This window comes from Camelus ferus, chromosome 2, assembly GCF_009834535.1.
Source record: "Camelus ferus isolate YT-003-E chromosome 2, BCGSAC_Cfer_1.0, whole genome shotgun sequence".
In the NCBI taxonomy this organism is placed as follows: domain Eukaryota; kingdom Metazoa; phylum Chordata; class Mammalia; order Artiodactyla; family Camelidae; genus Camelus; species Camelus ferus.
This window is the reverse complement of record NC_045697.1, coordinates 41,146,397-41,169,234: the sequence shown is the minus strand read 5'-3', so window position 1 is coordinate 41,169,234 and position 22,838 is coordinate 41,146,397. Positions and strand designations below refer to the sequence as shown.

General features: G+C 36.1%; 1 protein-coding gene across 1 annotated transcript in view; it reads left to right on the top strand.

Annotated features, from left to right (window-relative positions):
* Nucleotides 1-22,838, top strand: part of PTPN13 (protein tyrosine phosphatase non-receptor type 13) — a 179,683-nt gene that overhangs the window by 114,851 nt on the left and 41,994 nt on the right. The window contains 8 exon segments of the mRNA XM_014563749.2: nucleotides 2,710-2,872; nucleotides 7,337-7,754; nucleotides 7,907-8,004; nucleotides 9,585-9,641; nucleotides 18,895-18,984; nucleotides 19,674-19,781; nucleotides 19,951-20,082; nucleotides 21,462-21,925. Coding sequence (XP_014419235.2) covers nucleotides 2,710-2,872; nucleotides 7,337-7,754; nucleotides 7,907-8,004; nucleotides 9,585-9,641; nucleotides 18,895-18,984; nucleotides 19,674-19,781; nucleotides 19,951-20,082; nucleotides 21,462-21,925 — 1,530 coding nt within the window.

Here is a 22,838-nt window from a genome sequence, read left to right as displayed (position 1 = left end):
CTTCTCTGTTAATTCAGAACTTATTCTAGGGTACAAATGCTTCTCACATGGAGAAAACCATCTAATGTATTTAAGATTGATAATTATCTTAATCCCAGTGAACTTTGTCTAGCTCAGTAATAGGTCCTTAACAGCAACTGTATTTGAATCTCAGTGGTTCAGAAATTTATTGGATTTTATGAAGTAGCCACAGGACTTTTTACACTTTTAAGTTTTAGTGTATACTATCTATGGTGATAAAGTTAGAAAAGCGATTTTTTTAGAAAATCATGTTTATGAAAGACAGTGAACTATAAAGGCATATTTTGATTTTGGACATAGTTGGAAAATCTGAACATTGAAGGGTAGTTGGCAAACCCCAGAGGTAAATCAAAAATATGTTCAGGTAATTGTTTTTCTAATGGTATTCAGGGACTACGGACATCTTTAGTTTATATTTGGGCTGAAGTCTGGTCTCACTAGAACAATGTTTATAAGGATATAATATCAAGGTCCTAACTGACCCTGGATAATCTTCAACCTAGAGACCTTTGAAATCAGTTCTAGGCCTGATAGTTAGTTGGCTGGTTTCCTATAAAACCCAGTAGTCCCACTAAGATTACCAGATAATAATGTGTTCTCTCAGGAAAACCCAGACCATCCTTATTTTCCGAAGATTGTCAAGACCAGGAAATGATCTAGGTTTAACTTAGCTCCCCATTGGAAGTGCCAGCAGAGCAAGTGCTTAGAGGAAACCTTAGGTTAATTAAATGCAAATCTAATTTGGACCAACTGTGAAAAGGCAGCAAATCAAATAACCATTCAGCATTTAGCTCTCTATCATTTGCCAGCTATCACATCAGCCCTGTTATAAAAATAGAATCAGCTGTGATTAGCTCATTTGTAAAGATCTTCAGTAATAAAGACTAGAACATATTTCCATGCAAACCATTCCCTTGTTTAACAGTACTTATTTATCCTGAAGTTCTTTCTCTAACACAGAGCTCTCTTTTTTGACCCTCCTTTTTTCCTCCACTAGCCTCTGGGAAGATAGAAAGGTCACCCTTCACCCTTCTTATCTCTTAGAACTGAATTTCCTTAGGCACATGCCTGGTCCAGTCCATCAGTTAGCACTTAGAATCAATTATCCTTGTGATTTGTTTCAAACTTGCACAGCTTTACAACTGTGGAGTTCAACATCCTTGAGAATTACAGTGGTTAAGTCCAATGTTTGTTAGGAAAAAAATTCCAAGTATTTGAAGAGTTACTAGGTATACTACTGGTAGTCACCATACTTGTTTGGTGCTACTATATCTTTAACTCCTCTCTAATACCTGCTGATTTCTTTTTTTGACAAAAAGAGAACAGCATCCCTGAGATTTCATTGGTAACAACATCCAGCTAGGATTTAATAGTCTTATTTTGTTTTTATTGCATTGATTACATATCTTTATGGCTGAATTCTATTTATGGCAAGTGGTACTAGCTTTCTATTTCCAATTGTGATGCTAAGTTTTTCAAGTGAAGTTAAGCAGTTCAAAAATTTTTAGATAAACAAGACCAGGAATTATGAAGATGGCACTTGCATCATTGAAGTTGGAGTAATACTCTGTATTTTTTGTGAGCCTGCCAAATCTGACTTATCTGTGCCTATTTCTGCGTTTGATAGAAGACAAAGATATGAAGCAGAGGGAATAATCTGCACAGTGGAAGAAGCCAGAGCTACAGTGGAATCTAACTGGACTTAAACAATTCTTCAGGGATGTTAGGCTTAGATCCCTGACATGTTGAATGCCAGTCTTTTAAGGTATATGGATCACTGCAAGCCTTACCACATAGATCACTATATTTTGGAGTGTCCCCTTCCTAAGAGACATTTGTTTTTTAAGAAGCAGGGAGATAAGGGGGAGGGTATAGCTCAAGTGGTAGAGCGCATGCGTAGCATGCTTGAGGTCCTGGGTTCAATCCCCAGTATGTCCTCTAAAGATAAATAAACCTAATTGCCTCCCACCACCACCAAAGTTAAATAATTAAATAATACTATAATAAATAAATAAAATATTTTTTAAAAGAAAAAAAAGAAACAGGGAGATAAAACTAATTTGTCATTTGCCTCCTTTCCCTGAATTTGGAGGGAATACTGATGTGTTTCATCTCTCAGCCCAGGCACGTTATCCGGTGCCTCTACATTCCAACATTTTCCTTAACTTCCCACAACTTGTATCCTAGCTTTCTTGCCACCAAGATTTTTCTTGACTGAACCACAGCTCTTATTACTACGTATTAATACATCAGCTTTTGTTGAACTTCATTTTCTTTATCCAAGGAAGTAGAGCACGTATTTCTTATAATTTCTTTTTCAAACAGTTTTGGTGTTTGTAAACATTGCAGTAAACTCAAAATATCAGTAATCTAGTTAAAGGAAACTGTTTCCCGTGCTAGTGGCTGGTTACACTCTGTACAGTCTAATTTAGGCTACCATTTCTAAAAGTAATATAACATTACTTGTATTAAGCAAATAATATTAATTTCATGTATTTTCTGAATTTGTAATAATACAAAATTATGTATTTCTATATTTCTATTAGATATAGGTCAAGGAATATTCACGCCTAATGATGTGAAATAAAAATAATATCTCTACTTAATAATTATTGCTTATAAAATTTGGCCATGTAATAAAGTGATAGGATAATATAGTAACTTTTAATACCCCAATTAATATTGTAGAAAAAGAAAATCACATTGCAAAATACATCAGATGGAATAAAACATGCCTTCCAGACAGACAACAGTAAGACATGCCAGTACCTGCTGCACCTCTGCTCTTCCCAGCATAAGTTCCAGCTGCAGATGAGAGCGAGACAGAGCAACCAAGATGCCCAGGATATTGGTAAGAAGCAAACTATGTCAAATGACTCCAAGGTACATGCATGATTTTTTCCACAAACTTTAAAAGATGTTCCATGCTTAGGATGAAAATTATAAGGTATACAGATGTCAAACAACTAAGTCAAGTTTATAAAGGTGTCACAAATGAAGCCAAGATTTCAACTTCATGTTCATTTTGAAAACAATACCCCTGATCAGTCAGCAATACCTGCTGAACTGTCTATTTTGTGCCTATTGTTAGGCTGTCTGATGTAAATATTATTAAAGTTTCAGTCATCTTCTTTACCCACAGTAAACTGACACGCTGTTTGGGAAGATAAGACCAACGTACATGAAGCAACAGAGGGTCATGGTTTTAGTGACAGATTATATTGTACAATCCCTATAATCTACACTGCAAGAGGAAAGGGGGAATCAGAGGCTAGAGTACGTGATCGGTGGCACTTGAATTGGAATTTGAAGAACAAAAATAATAAGTAGGTTGAAGATAAATGGAAGGGCTTTCCAGATGAAGGAAAGAACATGGGAAACAAGGCAGGGGGCACGGGAAGTATACACCCAGGGCAGGGAAGTTATATACCATCACAGTTTGGGGGTGACAGATCTCCCACTTGTCGGTTTTTCTTGGGTACGTCCCTGTGCTGAGACTGAGATAAATAACCGCAGTACCCAATATAAATGGTCAAGAGAGTGGTTTCAGGTCCTCTTGAAAAGGCGCCAGCAGAAGAAACTAATTTATCTCTGAAAAAATATCTCAATCAGAATTGAAATATTTAAATTTTACTCTGTAGGACCACATGTTGAGATTGAAGTTATAGAAAATCTAGTTCTGCAGAGTAAGTTCATATAGATGTCAGTGAAACACTCTGAAGAAGTTGATTAAAAATTTAAATTGAATAGCTCTGAGGACCTTGTGCATCAGAGCCCTACGAATTCTTTATCTGAACTTTCTCACATCCTAAAATCTTATGGAAAATATATTCCCTGTGGGATCAGACTGGGGTGATGGCAACCTATGAATAGATGTTTCTCAGCCTTTCAGAATCCAGACGGTAGGGGCTATATACTTATTAAAAATGAAGATTCCAGAAACCTACCTGAAACTTGTTCAGTTGTGGTCTTTGGGCGCGTAGTCCCTGGAATCTGCATTTTAACTGGCTTTCCTCAGTAATGATTTTTATGCATGCTAAGATATGATAACTACTGCTGCAAAGTAATCTTATTATTCCTTTTCTTTCACTGCTTTGCTCTGCTAAAAAATTTGTATGCTCTTACATATATTTTTAAAGTATAGTGGAGTGTCAAACTTACTAGAGCTATCTGTATTCCTACTTAGACTAACATTCTATTTGATACAAACTAGAATTGAACAGTTGACGGTTACATCATTATAGATTTGGTATAGTGTGCTGTAGTGAAGAGTCAGAAGACAAAACTGTGAAGCCAGGTTTCCACCCTCAACATCTCCAATGATAGAGTGTAGTACTTAAGAGCCTGAACCAGGCAGCAAGACTGCCAGTGTTCAAACCCCTCTCTATTACTAGCAAGCTCTGAAACCGTGAGCAGGCTGCTCAGACTCTCTGCCTTAGATCCCCATCTGTAAAGTGATCATCATAATGATAATACTGATGTTGTAAGGTTATTGTGAAGATGAATTCATGTGAAAGTACCTGGCACAGAATAAGTATTGAATAAATATTCATTATCATTATTAACATTACCATCATGGACATTGTTTGACCACTACTTCCCTAGTAATAGTAGTAGTAGCAATAGTAGGAGTGGAATGACCTTAGGAAAGTGACTGACTCTTTGAAGTCTCATTCTCTTCATCCATGAGGTGGGAATGCTCTGTGCATCTCAGTTTTTCCCCAGGAACACAGCGACTATGTACCCTTAAACTCCTGTGTGAAAGGACTTAAGGTGGTATTATCTACATCTATTCCCAGATTTTTGTTAAACCTTCAAAGGAATTGTTCTCTGCTTGGAATCAGCTTAGAAGTAACCACCTGCCTACTTAACTGTCTGCACTAGACAAGTGAAAATAACTGGAGTTAACATACAGGAGGTTGATGGGCTAACAAGTGTATGTTATTTCTTTAGAGTCACAGAATGTGGGTCCAAGAAAGCAGAGGGCATCAAGTACACAATGTTACTGATGAGGAGACAGGTTCAGAGAAAAGTGTCTCACTTAACCTCGTAGACATCAAAGGAAGCTGGAACCCTGATCTCTTAATTCCTAATCCAATCCTCTTTATATTTGATAAGTTTTCAAAAAACTAATTTGCATGAAATTAAATTAAGATTAATAATCATTTACTGCGTGCTTACTACTTGTAAGATACAGTGCTAGGTGCTATGGGTTAACGAAAATAAATGAAGCCCCTCTCCTCAAAAAGCATACAATTAAGTTAATGATATAAGGAAATAAAAAACAAACACAGGGGACTGAACAATAGCACAGTGTGGAATGCAGACTGAGTGTGGAACTAGCAAGCCTTTGAGTTCAAATCTGAAATGTTAGTAATAGGATGTGGGTTCATTCTAATGTCCTTTCCCATCCTGGTACTCTATGTTGGAGTCCTTTCCAGGTGTAAGGCAGTAGGACAGACCAGATAAGTGGATGGTTTATTATTCCATCCCATGAACATGTGCAGTATTTTAAGTTCTATCCAGGAGTCAGCTGTAAGTGTATTTATAAATAGCATAATCCTTGGTATGTTTGCAAACCAAATCTAACCTATACTGAACTGGCTGTCCCTATTCCTGCCAAAGTTTGGTACATTTTCCTTAAGGGTGAAGAAATCTATTGGGTATAAAGGCATTTCCTGGTAATTGAGTCTGTGTAAGACTCAGTTTTGCATCTTCAATTAGAGTCTGCTCTCAGAGTAAAGAAAATAGAATTATTGTTATCTGCTTTAATAAGAACTCTGACTTTAAAGCTAAGATTATTCTGGGAATTTTAAAACCAAAGTCATCTTTTTCTTATCATGTGTTAACTTGGTGTCCACTTCTACTTCAGAAAAAGAATGTTGAATTTTCCTGGTGATGGTGAAACATGTTTATTTAAACTTCATTCTGATGTATAAGTATTAAAGAGCTTCAGTGTTTCCCTGTCTGTTTACATTTAAGATGAAATACTGGTTATTAATCTTCCTAGGAATTAGAAGATAAATGAAACAGAATCTAAAGATCTAAGTCAGCAACATCTGACATTATCTTTTTAAAAACAAGTTTCACAGCTGTTTTACGTAATGGTCAAGCTGTATTCCCATAGAGTGCAACACAGGGTTGGTACTTTCCATGAGGTGGGGCCAGACGGGGTGCCTTGTGATGTGGATTACTAATGTGTGAACAACTAAACCATTTGAAATTGTGTTCTCCTGGTCCTTTAAATACATGAAAGGGTTTTGATGCCAAAATTGTGTGATGCAATGCTTTTGTTTATAGCCTCAAATGTTCAAATACTGACATGACGTTGGTTCTCACAAAATAGAACACCCATTCACTTGTTATAAAGTATCTCTAAATTTAGCCTCTAAAAGAAGACCTTAGATACGTATTTTGGAGTGAAAGGAATTTAAGAACCCCAGCTCCTTAATCTTATTAATTAACAGGAACAAAAGAGAAAAGACATGTGTGATTCTCCCATGTCTTCTGTGCCTCAGGTAAATCATGAAAAGTCAGTAAGGTGGGAAAGTGGTATGGGCACAGTAATTCAATCAGAAATGATTGAAAATTTGCCATAAAAGGGTTTTGCTTTTGGTTTGGGGTTTTTGTTTTTGTTTTGTTTTAGGGTTTTTTGGTAATAATTTTATTGAAACATAATTTACATACCATACAATTCACTCACTTAAATTAACAGAATTCAGTGATTTTAAGTATATTCACATTGTTAAGAGAGTTGTGCAAACATCACTACAATCTGCCATAAGCTTTTAAAAATATAATAAGAACTTTTCCTCTGGGCAAAATGTTCCTCTGCACAGCTTTTTTCAGGCATGCTCTCACCACGTCGGACCATGTTGGCAGATCCAGGTTTCCTCTCTCCCTCTCTCCGTCCTTGGTATGCTGATATTTTAGCAGAGATACTAGTAGGGTTGAAATTTTCTCTGTCAAACATCATTCTCACTTCTAGTTGAAAACTGTAATCGGCAATTTGGGGTCAGCAAGCCTGAATGAAGCCCAAACATTATTAGCTCCAAGAAAATCACTCTGTGAAAGGAAATGCTGACCAGGCCCTGGCTGTGAGAAGGCTACAAGGATGGAGAGATGGTAGAGAAACCAGGATCTTCCAACCCTCCTTTTTAAAATCCTTGATTGCCGCTCTCCGAAAGCTACCTACTTATGCTGGCAATCAAAATGATTAAAAATTGCATGCTGGTTTTTTTATTTATTAAAATAGCTCTTCACATTAAGGTACTACGGTGATTCCGTCGTGTAAAGCAATCCTATTTCCTTGTAGAGAGAGCTTCGTTTAGGAGCCTGAATCTCCAAGCAGAGTCCATTAGAGGATTTAATATGGGACGAGCAATCAGCACTGGTAGTCTGGCCAGCAGCACCCTGAACAAACTTGCCGTTCGACCTCTGTCAGTCCAAGCTGAGATTCTGAAGAGGCTATCCTGCTCAGAGCTGTCGCTTTACCAGCCATTGCAAAACAGTGCCAAAGAGAAGAGTGACAAAGCTTCATGGGAGGAAAAGCCTAGAGGGATGAGTAAATCATACCACGATCTCAGTCAGGCCTCTCTCTATCCTCACCGGAAAAATGTCAGTGTTGACATGGAATCCCCTCCACAAACCATTGCGGAGTTGGTAGGAAAACCATTTCACCAGATGGCAAGATCTGAGACAGAATCTTTGGCAGGATTCACAAAACTTAATAAGTAAGAACATAATTAACTAACCCGAGCTACATATTTGTAAATTCTGCATTTCATACTTCTGTTTTTGTTTTGACATTTTATTATTTTCACCATATATATATATTTTTTTTACATTGACACTTCCCCACCCTGCCTTCCTCTTCCCTCTTTAGTTCAAAGTCTGTTGCAAGTTTAAATAGAAGCCCTGAAAGGAGGAAACATGAATCAGACTCCTCATCCTTTGAAGACCCTGGTCAAGCATGTGTTATAGGTCAGCATCAACGAGCCTACCTTCTTCCTCCTGTCCCTCTTGCTCACAGTGACATGACTGAGATCACGCTAATGACTGAGAAAATGTTTTTGGTTCTCTGTCCTAATTGTTAAAACTTTTTGTGAATATAAAGCTTTAGGCTACTTAAAGTGTACCAGGTGAAATCAAAAATTGATTTAACAAGTGATTGCCTCCTGACACAGACCATCACTTGGTTCTCTCTTGATTGCAGGTAAAAGCCATGACGGTCTTACTGAGAGAACCAGGCAGTCTGGTGCCAGGGCTTTGGACAGCCTTCTTTAGGATTTTCCTTACAAGCTGTGAGAGTAGACTCTACTGATGCTGTATTTTTTTAAGAAAAGTTTGTTTAGGGTACTTTCAGAATGGAATTGTCTCTGGAAAGAGATAGTTTTATGAAATGTGCCATAGGTGATCTGGTAGAAATTCTTAGTTGATTTAAGTTCTCTCAAGTTATCCCAGCTATCTGGGGCCTATTAACTATTTAAGTGAAATAGAAGTTGTTTGTGTTTATAAACACAGACTACCTTATAAGATAAACAGTTAAGGATTCCTGTTGCTTTTTTGCATCTTAAAAGGATATTGCACGAGAAATCAGTCTTTTACAAGAGTAGACATTTAGGACACACGTCTGAACAACTACTCAAAATAGGAAACAGCTGGGGAGACAAAAGGTCACCAAGGATACCCTCTTCTGTGGTCGTTTAATCAAATAATACTAATTAACTCTCCCTTAGAACTATGTTTGATCACTTAACCCTAATTATACAAAGTTAAGAAGTATTTTTCACCCTGTAACTGGATTGGGGATATGAGGATTAAATGAAGTCAAAAGAGAACTCCACCCTATAGTTGATAAATATTTATGTAAAACCATATTACTTTATTAACGTAGGTTTCCACAACTTTCAGAGATTCCACTGTCATCAATTTGAATTGAATAAAAAAATATTTAAACAGATGAAAGATAAGATTCCATCCTATAGGTTACCCTGTGTGTTGAAAATAGCCTAAAAAGACACTATTCAATCTTTTATAAAATTATTTTCAAAGTATATTCCTATATAATGGGATCTCTTATAGGTTTCAAGCTATTTTCATTACAGAAAAATCCATCACATATCGGAAGTAGAGCAGTAAATATTCCATAGAAAAACACAAATAAAATAAGACTCGACCATGAAAGGAAAATTTGTTTTCTGCATTTGTTTTGGGTTATGCATTCTTATTAAATACTGATTTTTCTTTTAACATTTGAACAAACGCTTTAAAACTCAGTTTCATCATTTCATGCATGACACATCAGAATGTCATTGTCAGAAACAGTCCATTTGTATTTAAATTTATTCTGCAAAACAAGTTAATATGCCTACCTGGACATTAAAAGTAGTTTAAAAAAAAAAAGTCCATTATGGGAAGACATATTTTTCTGAGTGTAAATAAAAGAAAATGTTACTACTTTAATAGTTTACTGATTTTTATAAATTTATCAGAAGAAATTAATTCTATATCTAGTATCTGACCATTTTTTAAACTGTCTAATAATTGAATTTATACCACAGGAATGACCTTGCATAGTTCTGGAAATTCTTCATCCCAAGTACCCTTAAAAGAAAATGGTAGGTTTACAAAATGTTTCTCCTCATTTCCATCGTATTTTCTCTTGTATCTTATAAGCTAGTTTTAGATGTAGTGATGGAGAGTTTTCAACTCTGTGCCAAGGATTTTAGGCCTTACGCTAGAGTTGAATGAGAGTTGTGTTTTTCAGCATCTTGGTGATGTTATTGGACCTATAATTTAGACTAATGTTGATGAAGTAGAGAAATGATGCATTTGAGATGAGGACACTAATTGGGAGGCCAAGATAGTGTAGGTAGGAGATAGTTTTACTGAAAAGAGTTTTAGCTGAGGCTGTTATTTTAAAGGGATGCTTGAGCTGAATCTTGAAATAAAAGGAGGATTTATTCAGGCCTAATGGGGTGGATAAGTATTCTAGACCAAGGGCATGGTGTGATCGGAGACATGGAGACATATGGGAAGACAACAGATTCCGGGAAATGCAAGAGTCTCAGTGTGGAGGATTGTGGGGCCAGGATGAAGCTCAGGAACTAAATGGGAATTAGCTTTGAGTCTTATCCTAAATCTTTTGGGGAGAATTTAGAGATTTTAAATATTGAGATTTGTAGTATAGGAAAGAGACTAAGAGGAAAAAAATCGTAGGAAAAAACTTTGGGCAGTGATTTGAAAGTCAGTGGATTCAAAATTTTTAGAATTTAGGTTACAGAATACTTTCATATACATTATCTTATGTAACTTTTCCAACTTTAATGGGTAGGAAGAATATTATTATATATTACTAATACTTACCTCCAAAATGTTTGTTTTACCCTCAAATTCTTAAAGTTGAAATAATCAGGAGCCTGATGAGAAAGAAGTATATATAAGAATCAAAAGTATTAACATAATTAAGCTTGATGAAGCTTTAAGTTTAGTTCTCATTTTCCTGAGAGCCAAGGCAAAAAGGAAGGCATGAAAATTGGTTACACTGTATGAAACTGCTCTTTTTTTTAGGTCAGAACTGTCAATTTTGTATTTTTCTCATTCTCTAGTGGAAATATACATACCAGTCGTTCAAGAGAGGAAAATTTTGTTTAGAAGCAAAATTGTGTCAGAAAGTAAATCTTTTTACTTTTACAACATCTTAAATACTCAGCAAATGAAGGATTTTTTTCATCTCATATTTTTACTATTTCCTCAAAAAAATCTGAAGGCATACTATTAAAGAAAAAGTCAGCTTATACTTGGGCCTAAATTGCTAAGACCTTGGAATATAGCTTTATATATAAATATATTTTCATGATGACCGAATGTCTTACATGCAGGGAAGTTAGAATATGTCTGTCCCTGAAGCAGGTCAGTTATTAACATGCCCACAGTGGTCGTACTTACTGGCTAACAGCTATTGAGTGCTTACTGTGTGCCAAACACTGTTCCAAGCACTTCATGTTCATCTCCCACTCAGTCCGCACAACGATCCTATGAGGCAGAACTAATGTTACTTCCTTTTCACAAATGAGAAGCCAAAGCACAGAGAGGTTGAGTTGTGCAGTAGGTCGTGGAGCTGGCAAGTGCCGGAGCCATGACTTGAATGCAGATGTGTTTCCAGCGCCCCATTCTAATCCACTCTTTAGACTGTCTCCCAGCAATAGTAATGCCTAATGATTCATGAGATTATTGCTCCCAGCTAGACTTTTGAAATAAGCTAGATTATAATCTATTTAAGGGTAAGAACCTAAAATGTGTTTTTACCTAGGTTCTAGTGGAAAAGAATATGAATTTACACTGGATACCAAATGAGCAGTTATGTGCAGGTTACGGTCTGTGTTTAAACCTTAGACACCTCTTCCCAGCTGCCCCGCAACCTACAGAGGGGCCAACCTACCTTCCCATGGAGGTGTTCCCCAGTTGGCTTGCAGACAAGTTTATGCGTGCTTCAAAATTCTCTTTGAATCTGTCCAAAGACCCCTAAATTAGTGCTCTGTTGAGAATTGAGTTTGACATAATAGAGCATGGCAAATTTGTTGTTCTAAATAAGGTGACTGAGATCAGAAAGTTAAATTACTTGCCCATTAGTCAAATATAGGACTTTTTAATTATAAGTTATTTATCACAATACAAGGTCCGAAGGAATAAAATTAAATCTTAACCTTTTATGACTTTCAGAGACCCGTAAGGAGGTCAAACTTGAAGGAGCAATATTCCATTGTATATGTATACCACATTTTCTTTATCCTTTCGTATGTTGAACACTTGGGTTGCTTTCATATCTTGGATATTGTAAATAGTGGTGCTATGAACACTAGGGAGTGTTTTTGTGTTTTCTAGATATATACCTAGGAGTGGAATTGCTGGGTCATATGGTAGTTCTATTTTTAGTTTTTTGAAGAGTATTCATCCTGCTTTCCATAATGGCTGCACCATTTTACATTGCCACCAACAGTGTATGAGAATTCCCTTTTCTCCACATCCTTGACAACATTTGTTATTTTGTAGACTTTTTGATGGTAGCCATTCTGATAGGTGTGAGGTGATTTCTCATGTGGTTTTAATTTACATTTCTAATGATTACCAGTTTTGAGCATCTTTTCATGTGCCTATTGGCTATCTGTATGTCTTCTTTGGAAAAATGTCTGTTCAGATCTTCTGCCCATTTTTTGATTTGGTTGTGTTTTGTTTTGTATTTTAATATTCAGTTGTATGAATTGTTTATGTATTTTGGATATTACCCCTTGTTGGTCATATCATTTGCAAATATTTTCTCCCATTCAGTAGGTTGTCTTCATTTTGTCAATAGTTGCCTCTGCTGTGCAGAATCTTTTAAGTTTAATTAAGTCTTATTTGTTTATTTTTGCTGCCTTAGGAGACAGATCCAGTAAAATAGTGCTACGATTTGTCAAAGAGTGTTCTGCGTACGTTGTTGTCTAGGAGTTTTATGGTTTCAGGTTTCACATTTAGTTCTTTCATCTATTTTGGGGTTATGTCTGTATATGTTACAAGGAAATGCTCTAATCTTACTATTTTACATGCAGCTGTAGAGTTCTTTCAGCACTACTTATTGAAGACACTGTCTTCTCTCCATTGTATAGTCTTGCCTCCTTTGTCATAGATTAATTAACCATAGGTGTGCTGGTTTATTTCTGGGCTTTCTATCCTGTTCCATTGATCTGTGTCTACTTTTGTGCCATTACTGTGCTGTTTTGACTACTATAGCTTTGTAGTATATAGTCTGAAGTCAGAGAGGGTGACCTCTAGTTGTGTTGTTTTTCGTTTTGTTTTGTTTTGTTTTGTTTTTCTCTCAAGCTTGCTTTGGGAATTCAGGGTCTTTTGTGGTTCCACATTAATTTTAGGACTATTTCTCCTATTTCTGTGAAAAATGTCCGGGGTATTTTGATAGCGATTGCGTTACATTTGTAGATTCCTTTGGGTAGTAAGGCCATTTTAGTAGTATGTATTCTTCTAATCCAAGAGCATGGAATATCTTTCCATTTCTTTGTATCATCTTTAATTTCCTTTTTTCAGTGATTTCTAGTTTTCAGTGAATAGGTCTTTCAATTTGTTGGTTAAGTTTGCTCCTAGGTACTTCATTGTTTTTGATGCGATTTTAATCAATATATTTTTTTTTACTTTCTCTTTTGATAGTTCATTATTAGTGTATAGAAAAACAGCAGATTTCTATATATTAATCTTGTGTCCTGCAACTTTACTGAATTCATTTATTGGTTTTAATAGTTTTTTGGTGGAGACTTCAGAGTTTTCCGTATAAAGTATCATGTCATCTGCACATAGTGACAATTTACTTCTTCTCTTCCAATTTAGATGCCTTTTATTTCTTTTTCCTGTTTGATTGTTGTGGCTACGACTTCTAATACTATGTTGAATAGAAGTGGCGAGACTGAGCCTTCTTGTCTTGTTCCTGAATTTAGAGGAAAGGCTTTCAGCTTTTTACCATTAAGTATGATGTTAGTTGTAGGTTTGTCATAAATGGCTTTTATTATGTTGAGATATGTTCCCTCTATACCAATTTTGTTAAGAGTTTTTATCATGGCTGGATATTGAATTTTGACAAATGCCTTTTCTGTGTCTATTGAGATGATTGTGTAATTTTTTCTTCCTTTTGTTATGTGGTGTATCACATTGATTAATTTGCCAAAGTTGAACCATCCTGGCGTCCCTAGAATAAATCCAACTTGACATGGTGTATGATCATTTCTGTATATTGTTGCATTTGGTTTGCTGATATTTTGTTGAGGAATTTTGCATCTATATTCATCAAAGATACTGTCTTGTAATTTTTTTTTTTTGTAATGTCTTTGTCTGACTTTGGTACCAGAATAATAGATGGTGGCCTCATAGATTGAATTTGGGAGTGTTTTGTCCTCTTCAATTTTGGGGAATAATTTGAGAAGGATAGGTCTTAGCTCTTCTTTATATATCTGGTAGACTCCCCCCGTGAACTGTCCAGGCCTGGATTTTTGTGTGCTAGAAGTTTTTGGTTTTATTTCTTTTTCTTTTTCTTTTTAACAGATTCAATTTCTCTACTACTGATCAGTCCATTTCTTCTTGACTTAGTCTTGGTAGGCTGTATGTTTCTAGAAATTTGTCGATTTCTTCTAGGTTGTCCAGTTTGTTGACAGATAACTGTAATATTCTCTTATGATTTTTTGTATGTCTATTGGTTGTTGTTTCTCCTCTTTCATTTCTTATTTTATTAGGTTCTCTCTTCTTAGTAAGCCTGGCTAAAAGTTTATCAATTTTGTTTATCTTTCCAAAAACTAGCTCTTGGTTTCATTGATCTTTTCTATTGGTTTGTTTGTTTTGGTTTGGTTTCGTTTTTTGTTTTGTTTTGTTTTTTTTAGTTTTGTTGTTGTTGTTGTTGTTGTTTTGGTCTCTATTTTATTTATTCCCTCTCTGATCTTTATTATTTCCTTCCTTCAGCTGACTTTGGGGTTTGTTCTTCTTTTTCTGTTTCCTTTAATTGGTAGGTTAGGTTGTTTATTTGAGATTTTTCTTGTTCTTAATGAAGGCCTGCACTACTGTAAACTTCCCTCTTAGAATTGCTTTTGCTATGTCTCATAATTTTAGAGAATTCTGTTTCCATTTTCATTTGTCTTGAGATATTTTCAGATTTTCTCTTTGATTTCTTCACTGATCCATTGGGTTTTTTTAGTAGCATGTTGTTTAGTCTCCACGTGCTTGTTCTTTTCCCATTTTTCTTTCTGTAATTGATTTCTAGTTTCATACCATTGTGGTAGGAAAACATGCTTGATATAATTTCTCACCTCTTAAATTTGCTGAGAATTGTTTTGTGGCCTAGCATGTGATCTGTCCTGGAGGCTGCTCCATGTGCTCTTGAAAGGAATGTGTATTTTACTGTTTGGGGAATGTAATGTCCTATATATATTTATTAAATCCAATTGGTCTGTTGTATCATTTAAGACTACTGTTGCCTTGTTGATTTCCTGTCTGGATGATCTATCCATTGATGTCTGTGGGGTGTTAAAATTCTCTAATCAGACAAGGGGGCTCATCTCCCCTGTGTAGGACCCCCAGGACTGGAGCACCCAATCTCTGGCTCTTACCACTTTTTCCTCAGAATGGGTCTCTGCACATGTATTCTCACTTTTCTTCTGAGTCCTCTCTTCCAGGAGCACAGAATTATGTAAAATTGGTTTACAGTGTTTCTTGTTTTATTATAATTTAGGATTACTATATAATTGAAAATTGACTATTAGTTGGATTTGCCACCTTCTTCCTTGTCCAAACCACAAAATAAGATCAAGCACCAGATTCTTAACAAAAACAAAATGAAAAAACAAAACAAAACAAAACATAAAAAAACCTCGTGTGAAAAAGCTTGTTCAGGTGCAAAGTAACTTGGTACAGATAGTTAAAGAAGCTTTTTCCTCAGTATTAAAACTGATTATTGTCTTTTTGAGTACTCTTAATTCCTACTTATAAAACGTTATGCAGAAGATTTTAAAACACACTTTGTTTAGTTGGATGTCAAGTACCAGTGTAATTTTAAATGCTAGTGGCTTTTGTTTTGAGGCTTTTTTAATCTAATGTTTAATTATAATACATACAAATTTTAAATTGAGAGTGCTCACAAAGGATTCAACAGATACAGAAATCAGCCAGAAACAAGATAGAGTCAAATAATTTAAAAACCAAAAGGAAATTAAAGTTTATCTAAACCAAGCCTTTTCATTCTATCATTGAGTTAAATGAGTCCCAGAAATGTTATGTGTCTGCAGTGCACTCAGCTAATTTGTGCCAAAGTTCCCATTATGATCCCCCTTACCTGCCTCAGGAGCAGTTAGTATATTAGGTAATATAACAATGAAAAATACCTCTCTTTGTTTTTATATCAGTATGGTGTTACTGACCCATCCTCCCCAAGGTTTGAAACGGGTCTTTTTATCCCTAGAGTTAGTGATGAATTTATCCAGCCTCCTCTACCAGTATTCCAGTTCCTCTTAGAATCAGTGGCATGGAGTTGCCTGATAGTTGACAAGGGTCTGCATCTATAACCAAGAAACTAGTTTGTCTTGCAAAAAGAATCATTGATTTCACTTAAATTGATCATATGGTTTTGGCCTTATCACAAATATACTTTTACTAAGAAATTCAAGTAGTTTACTCATAGATAACGTCTATAATTAGTATCCATAGTTATTCTAGTTAGAGACTGAATATGTCCACATGAACCTTATGAGAGATGAGAAAGGCAACATTGGAACAACAGTCTCTAATGCAGAGACGGTGTACATTTAATTTCTAACTTACATATTTATCAATTATTCTTAAGATATTTCCCAGGTAAACATTATTGAGAACTGACACCAGCATATAAGAAGTGTTATTACTTAAAGAAGTTGATTTCAGCCTCTTTTTAATGTTAAAATATTTGCAGAATTTGCTGTGGTCATGAAGTGTATTAATGGGAAAAGAATTCTTTTAAATATAAAAATATGTATTCCTTGAATGTTACTGCTTGTTTCTGTGAGGTAATTTAACTCAGAAATGCATTGGTACTTGAGATATCTAGCTCCTCACTTTCAGTGATTCATAAATTCTGTACTTTTAAATTTACTTGGATTCTCCTGTACCTCAGATACTTACTGATTTTTTTTTAACCAGTGGTAAAGTATTTTGACTATCTCTGTGAATACAACAGAGATACAAGACAAGACAAATAGGAACTCGACATGTACACAGTACTGTCTAGTAACATGTAGCTCCACACCAACATCCTTCCTTCTTTCCCAACACGAATAAGTCACTTTATATTGGAGTGGGAAGGGGGGAGGGGGGCACTGGGGGAGGATCCTGTTAAAAAGAGGAGGTTAGCAAAGCTTCCCCTTTCCAAAAGAATATTCAGTTCCATCTACTCAAATCTTGTACTCCAGCCATGCTAATCTGTGATGTTTTCCCAGAACCTTTTCTGCCTTTTTTTCCACCTCAGCTTTTGTTACTGCCTTACTTGTTACGTACAACCCTCTCCATAATCCACTTATTAAAACGCTACCTCTATTCCTTGAACTCTTTATTTCTGGCAGGAAGAAACCTCTCCTTTCAGGTCTGACTCATGGCTTCATAATACAGCTATTTCTTTAAAATCTTAACATTCTATTTATCAGTCAGGCTCACATGTATTATGCTAGCAGCTTTCTTATACATTGTCTCTATTTTCCCCAATTGCCTAATGAGGGACTTTCACAGGACAATTGTTAAGTAAATATTTGAAAGATGAAAAAAAATTAAATTAATTAATGTTTAAATCTTACTGATGAATCCTTGAATACAGAGAGCCCAATCTGTTGCTTCTAGTTAGGGAAGTAAATACACAAAAATATTGCACAGTTACAATTTGCGTGTGTCTCTCTGCGTGTGTGTCTCTGTGTGGGAAACATTTTAATACACACACACACACATGCACACAAGCGATCGGGGTGATGGCTGCGTTGAGTTCTTCTGAAACCACTCTCCTTGGCTTTGTAGGTGGTGGTCTTCCCTCTGTGCACACACGTCTGTATCCAAATTCCCTCTTCTTATAAGGACACCAGTCATATTGCATTAGGCCCATCCTAAAGACCTCATTTTAACTTAAATTTTTTTTAAAAACCTATCTCCATATATCGTTAAATTCTGAGGTACAGAGAGTTAGGGCTTCAATATATATGTATTCTGAGGAAAGGGAGGAGGAACCCTGTTTAGTTCATAACAAGAACTAAGTGGTAAGTTCTAGGTTCATAGTGTGTGTGTGTGTGTCTGTGTGTGTGTGTTTAAATGCTCTTGATTATTAAGTAAATGAAGTAATTTTAACATGACAAATGGCATATTTATTGGTTTAATTTAGGAGATATTTGTGAATGATCAGTTTACTTTAAAAAAAAAAAAACCTAAGTGGAAATAAGAAAAAGTGAATTGTAGTTCTGATGCCAACATTCACTGAATTTATTTGACTAGGATTTATTGAGTACTTACTTAAGGCATTTTGCTGGGCAGTGATACTAGCTATAATGTTGAGCAAGCCCTGAACTATTATTTCTCATCTGCAAGACAATGATTAGAAATCTCTTTAACTTACCTCATGAGATTGTTCCACAAATAAAATAAGAAATAAATGAAAGTCCTTTGAGAGTGTAAATGTGCTAGCCAAGTCATTATTAATGGGATTTAAAAGAATAAATCCTATTTTTTCTTTTTGTTTCACCCTACAACTTACTATGAACATTTTACTCTTCATAAGTAGAAGTGCCAGCCACTTATTAGTGGGGAATTCTTTTTTTTTCCCCTTTTTTCAGGGAGGAGGGTGCCTAGGTTTATTTATTTATTTGTTTTAAGGAAGGTCCTGGCCTATATGCTAGGCGGGCACTCTACCACTGAGCTATACCCTCCCCCTCAGTGGGAAATTCTTAACATATTGAGTGTTGTCAAATTCATGACATCAACTCTGTTGTAACAAAGACATGGGGTCTGACCACCGTAGTTTAGGATTCACCTCTTGCCTGTACTAGCTGAGGAAACCTGCGCAAATCATTTAACCTCAAGATTTATTTACTCATTTGTAACTGAAATATACTCATTTCACAAGTTACTATTTATAACGAATAAATATGATAGCATATAGTCATTTGGTAAACTATAAATCACTATCAAAATATAAAATAATGGCATTATATTATTTAAAATATAATGTTAAAGTGATGCAGCAATCCATTAATGAGCTGTTATTTAAATTGAAATGAGCAGTGTCAATGCCTAAGTATATTATGTTTACTTTGTCTTAAAATTGTTCATTTCCAATAGATGTGCTACACAAAAGATGGAGCATAGTGTCTTCACCAGAAAGGGAGATCACCCTGGTGAACCTGAAAAAAGATGCAAAGTATGGCTTAGGTAAGTCACTAAGATTGTTAAAGATCTGAGAATTGAAAGAGAAAAAGTGGATCGTGTAGCGTTGGCGTTGAGGCACCAGGCCCACTCTGCCCATCTGCATCCCCTAAACCCACACGGCCAGCCAGGAAATGCCAAAGATGAAATGCTTACAAGCAATATTTCCACCAAATTTAAGTCCCATCTCACAAGCATTACCTACTAAATCGTGTTTGATACGAGTCTACACATCTGTGTCTCAAGCAGGGTAGTCATTAGTCCTTGAAAGCACCAATAGCACGAAGATCTTTTTTTTTTTTTTTTTTTTACTTATTTTTTATTGAGGTATAGTTGATTTACAACAATACATAAGTTCCAGGTATATAACATAGTGATTCACAATTTTTTTAAACATTCTTTTATTGAGTTATAGTCACTTTACAATGTTGTGTCAAATTCCAGTGTAGAGCACAATTTTTCAGTTATACATGAACATACATATATTCATTGTCACATTTTTTTTCACTGTGATGATTCATAATTTTTAAAGGTTATACTCCACTTATAGTTATAAAATACTGGCTATGTTCCTATGCTGTACCGTATATTCTTGTAGCTTATTTATTTTATATATACCAGTTTGTACGTCATAACCTCCTATCCCTATGTTACCTCTCCCCGTGAAGATCTTTTTAAAATGTGCTGTTTCACAGGATTTCAAATTATTGGTGGAGAGAAGATGGGAAGACTGGATCTCGGTGTATTTATTAGTTCAATCACCCCTGGAGGACCAGCTGACTTGGATGGGTGCTTAAAGCCAGGTACTTTAAATTTAGGAAATTTCTAGATACTTACTGACAGGCATGAATTTGCAAGACAGTGAAAGTAGAACTTCGGCAAAACAAAAATAATGAAGGGGAGGTGACATTTCTAAGATTTAGCGTGAATTTCTCTTTGTTGTTGAAAATACTGGACTGTCTGTTGTTACAGGAGACCGTTTGATATCTGTGAATAGTGTCAGTCTGGAAGGGGTCAGCCACCATGCTGCAATTGAAATTTTGCAAAATGCACCCGAAGACGTGACACTTGTTATCTCTCAGCCAAAAGAAAAGATATCCAAAGGTAATGTTGTGACTGTCTCTTAGCTGTATGTTCTATCTCACTTTCCACAAGAACTTCAATACCTTGGACAATAAATTGGGTTTAAGCTTCTTATATTCTTTCAGGAAATGTGGTATGTGCAGTTCTGATTGCTTTAATTCTATACATTGGTATAACCTTTCATTCATCACTTCTAGGATTCTGTCTCATTCCTCTTTAGTAACATACGCATAAAAATGGATTTGTTGTGCAAAATCAATGTCACTTCAGTAAATTTTGAATAGTCAGTGCATTCCATCACTTCTTAGGCCAAATCAGAAATAAAATTCTTAATCATTGCCTAATTAATATAGTTATATAATCATTATCTTTGAAGTCCTGGCCTGAACCCAATTATAAAAGGAAAGGGTACCAGTATACCAGAAATTTAAAAGCAAGACCCATATCATTTTGTCTCATAATCCCTGCCATTAGCATGTTGTTGGAAAAACGACACTTGACAGTGATCAGATGACTTGAGTTTGAGCCATGCCTGGGCCACTTATTAGCTATATGACTTAAGTTCTCTTGAGCTATGGTTATTTTTCTTTCTTTAAGAGGATACCGTGACCTCAGCCCTGCCTTGTCTGTCTTGCACAGTGTTGTCATGAGGATCAAGTTGGGGGCAGTGTTTGAAAGAAGTACACATGGGACGTGCAGTGCAGCGGCCAGTGGGAAGGGCTCAGAGTCTGGGGTCAGACTCTGTCTCACTGCCTAACACTGTACACTTCGTTATTGACATCTAGGAACTCTGTGTATATTATTTAAGTTTTCCTTGGTTTTGCTTGCCATTTAAAGCTCTTCATTTTAATAAATTTGCAGTGTGTAAATTCTTTTACACATATCACCTGTGGTTTGTGTCTTAGGAGAGTGTCCCCAAGTGGCTTTTTTAAAGAACTGTGTACGTAAGGAGTATGGAGTTGCCGTCCTTGATAATTCCTTGGAGACCAAAATTGCAGTCTGGTAGGACAATATAAAACAAGTATATAAATAACCATTAAATAAGGGTCAAGGATTTTTGGAGACTTAGATTATCTCTAGTTAGGGAATTAAGAAAGTCTTCACAGGGGACTCACTTGAAATAGGTCTTAGAGAATGAAAATGGGGAGTTAAGGCTAAGGGGGTGTGCATTTCATTAGAAGTTGCAGAAAGAATGACCAAAAGAGGGAGCCAAGGAAACAGAAAGCATGTGCTACATCTGTTGGGTCCTTGTCATGGTTCCAGGCCCCGGGTCAGGTGTTGTGCATGTGTTATCCTGTGTAAAATCTTTTCAACGATCATCAGGGAACATTGTGTGTGAATATAAGCACAGACGTGTGTCACTAATCTGTTTTACTCATTGGTGGATTTTGACTTTTTAGTGCCTTCTACCCCTGTGCGCATTGCCAATGGCATGAAAAACTACATGAAGAAACCTTCTCACATGCAAGACAGTGCTGTAGATTCTTCTGAGGATCACTGCTGGCAACATGGCACCCCGAGGCACATCTCAGAGAGCTCATTTGTGCTGTCTGGGGGCCTGCGGGAAGGAAGCCTGAGTTCTCAAGATTCCAGGACTGAGAGTGCCAGCTTGTCCCAGAGCCAGGTCAATGGTTTCTTTGCCAGCCATGTAGGTGACCGAAGCTGGCAGGAATCACAGCATGGCAGCCCTTCCCCATCTGTAGTATCCAAAGCCACTGAGAAAAAGCGGACTTCTACTGACAGTAACCGAAGCAAAGCTAAAAACACCAGCCTATCTGACGCAGCGGATCACTCTGATCGTGGAGATTCCGACATGGATGAAGCCACTTACTCCAGCAGTCAGGATCATCACACCCTAAAAAAGGCATCGTTTAATTTGAGTCTTTTTTTTTTTTTTGATTTAACAAAGCAAAGAACAGCAAATATATTACAGAGCAGAATAATCCACTCTAAACTGAGTACATTATTCTGGAAAGGAGGAATCGTTTATACATTGCTACTAACTACTGCTGCATTTGATGCTAACTTTCAGAGAAATTAGCAGCTTCAAATACTAACTCCAAAATGGCTATTATTCTGGGAACTTGGCTATGTGATTACACAAAGCAATGATTATGATTGTTTTCTACAAATTGTTTATCTCTTTCATACTTACTATTTATATTAATAAGAGAATTTAATATCTGAAAAAAATTGTTCCTAAATAATTCATATAGTGGGAGGTTGACTTTACTATTGATGGCCTACTCTTCTGAAGTTCTGAATGTATGATCATAAGGACAACATAGAAAATTGCTCGTTTCCTAGAAATTTTAGAAATGATGTAAGTTTGAACTCATATTCACAAGCAGATTCAGAAGAGGACCTTAAACCCTTTGTTAACTGAAAAGCCAGCATTCCTCCTCGTAAGAGAGTTATGCCCTTATAAACGGGGCTTAGCTGTTGTGCCTATGTTTATACTGGATTTATAAACATTAGCAAAGTAAACATGAAGGCTTCTCACCTTAAAGGCCCAAGTTAAAAGCTGTTGTTTGATATATATTGATTTTTAAAGCAAATGGAATACTTTAAATTTGAGTGTATAAAAAGCATTGGATGAGGATAGTGTGAATGCCAGAGTTGAGCTGTTTTCTGGGCTTCCCTCTGCCATAAACGTTTGACCTAAAGCAAACCCTTTAATCTCTAGACCTCAAATTCCTCAACCATAAACTGTGAAGTCATTGGATTAGATGATCCCTAAGATTGCTTCCAACCCTCATGATCTTTGAATCCAGTCT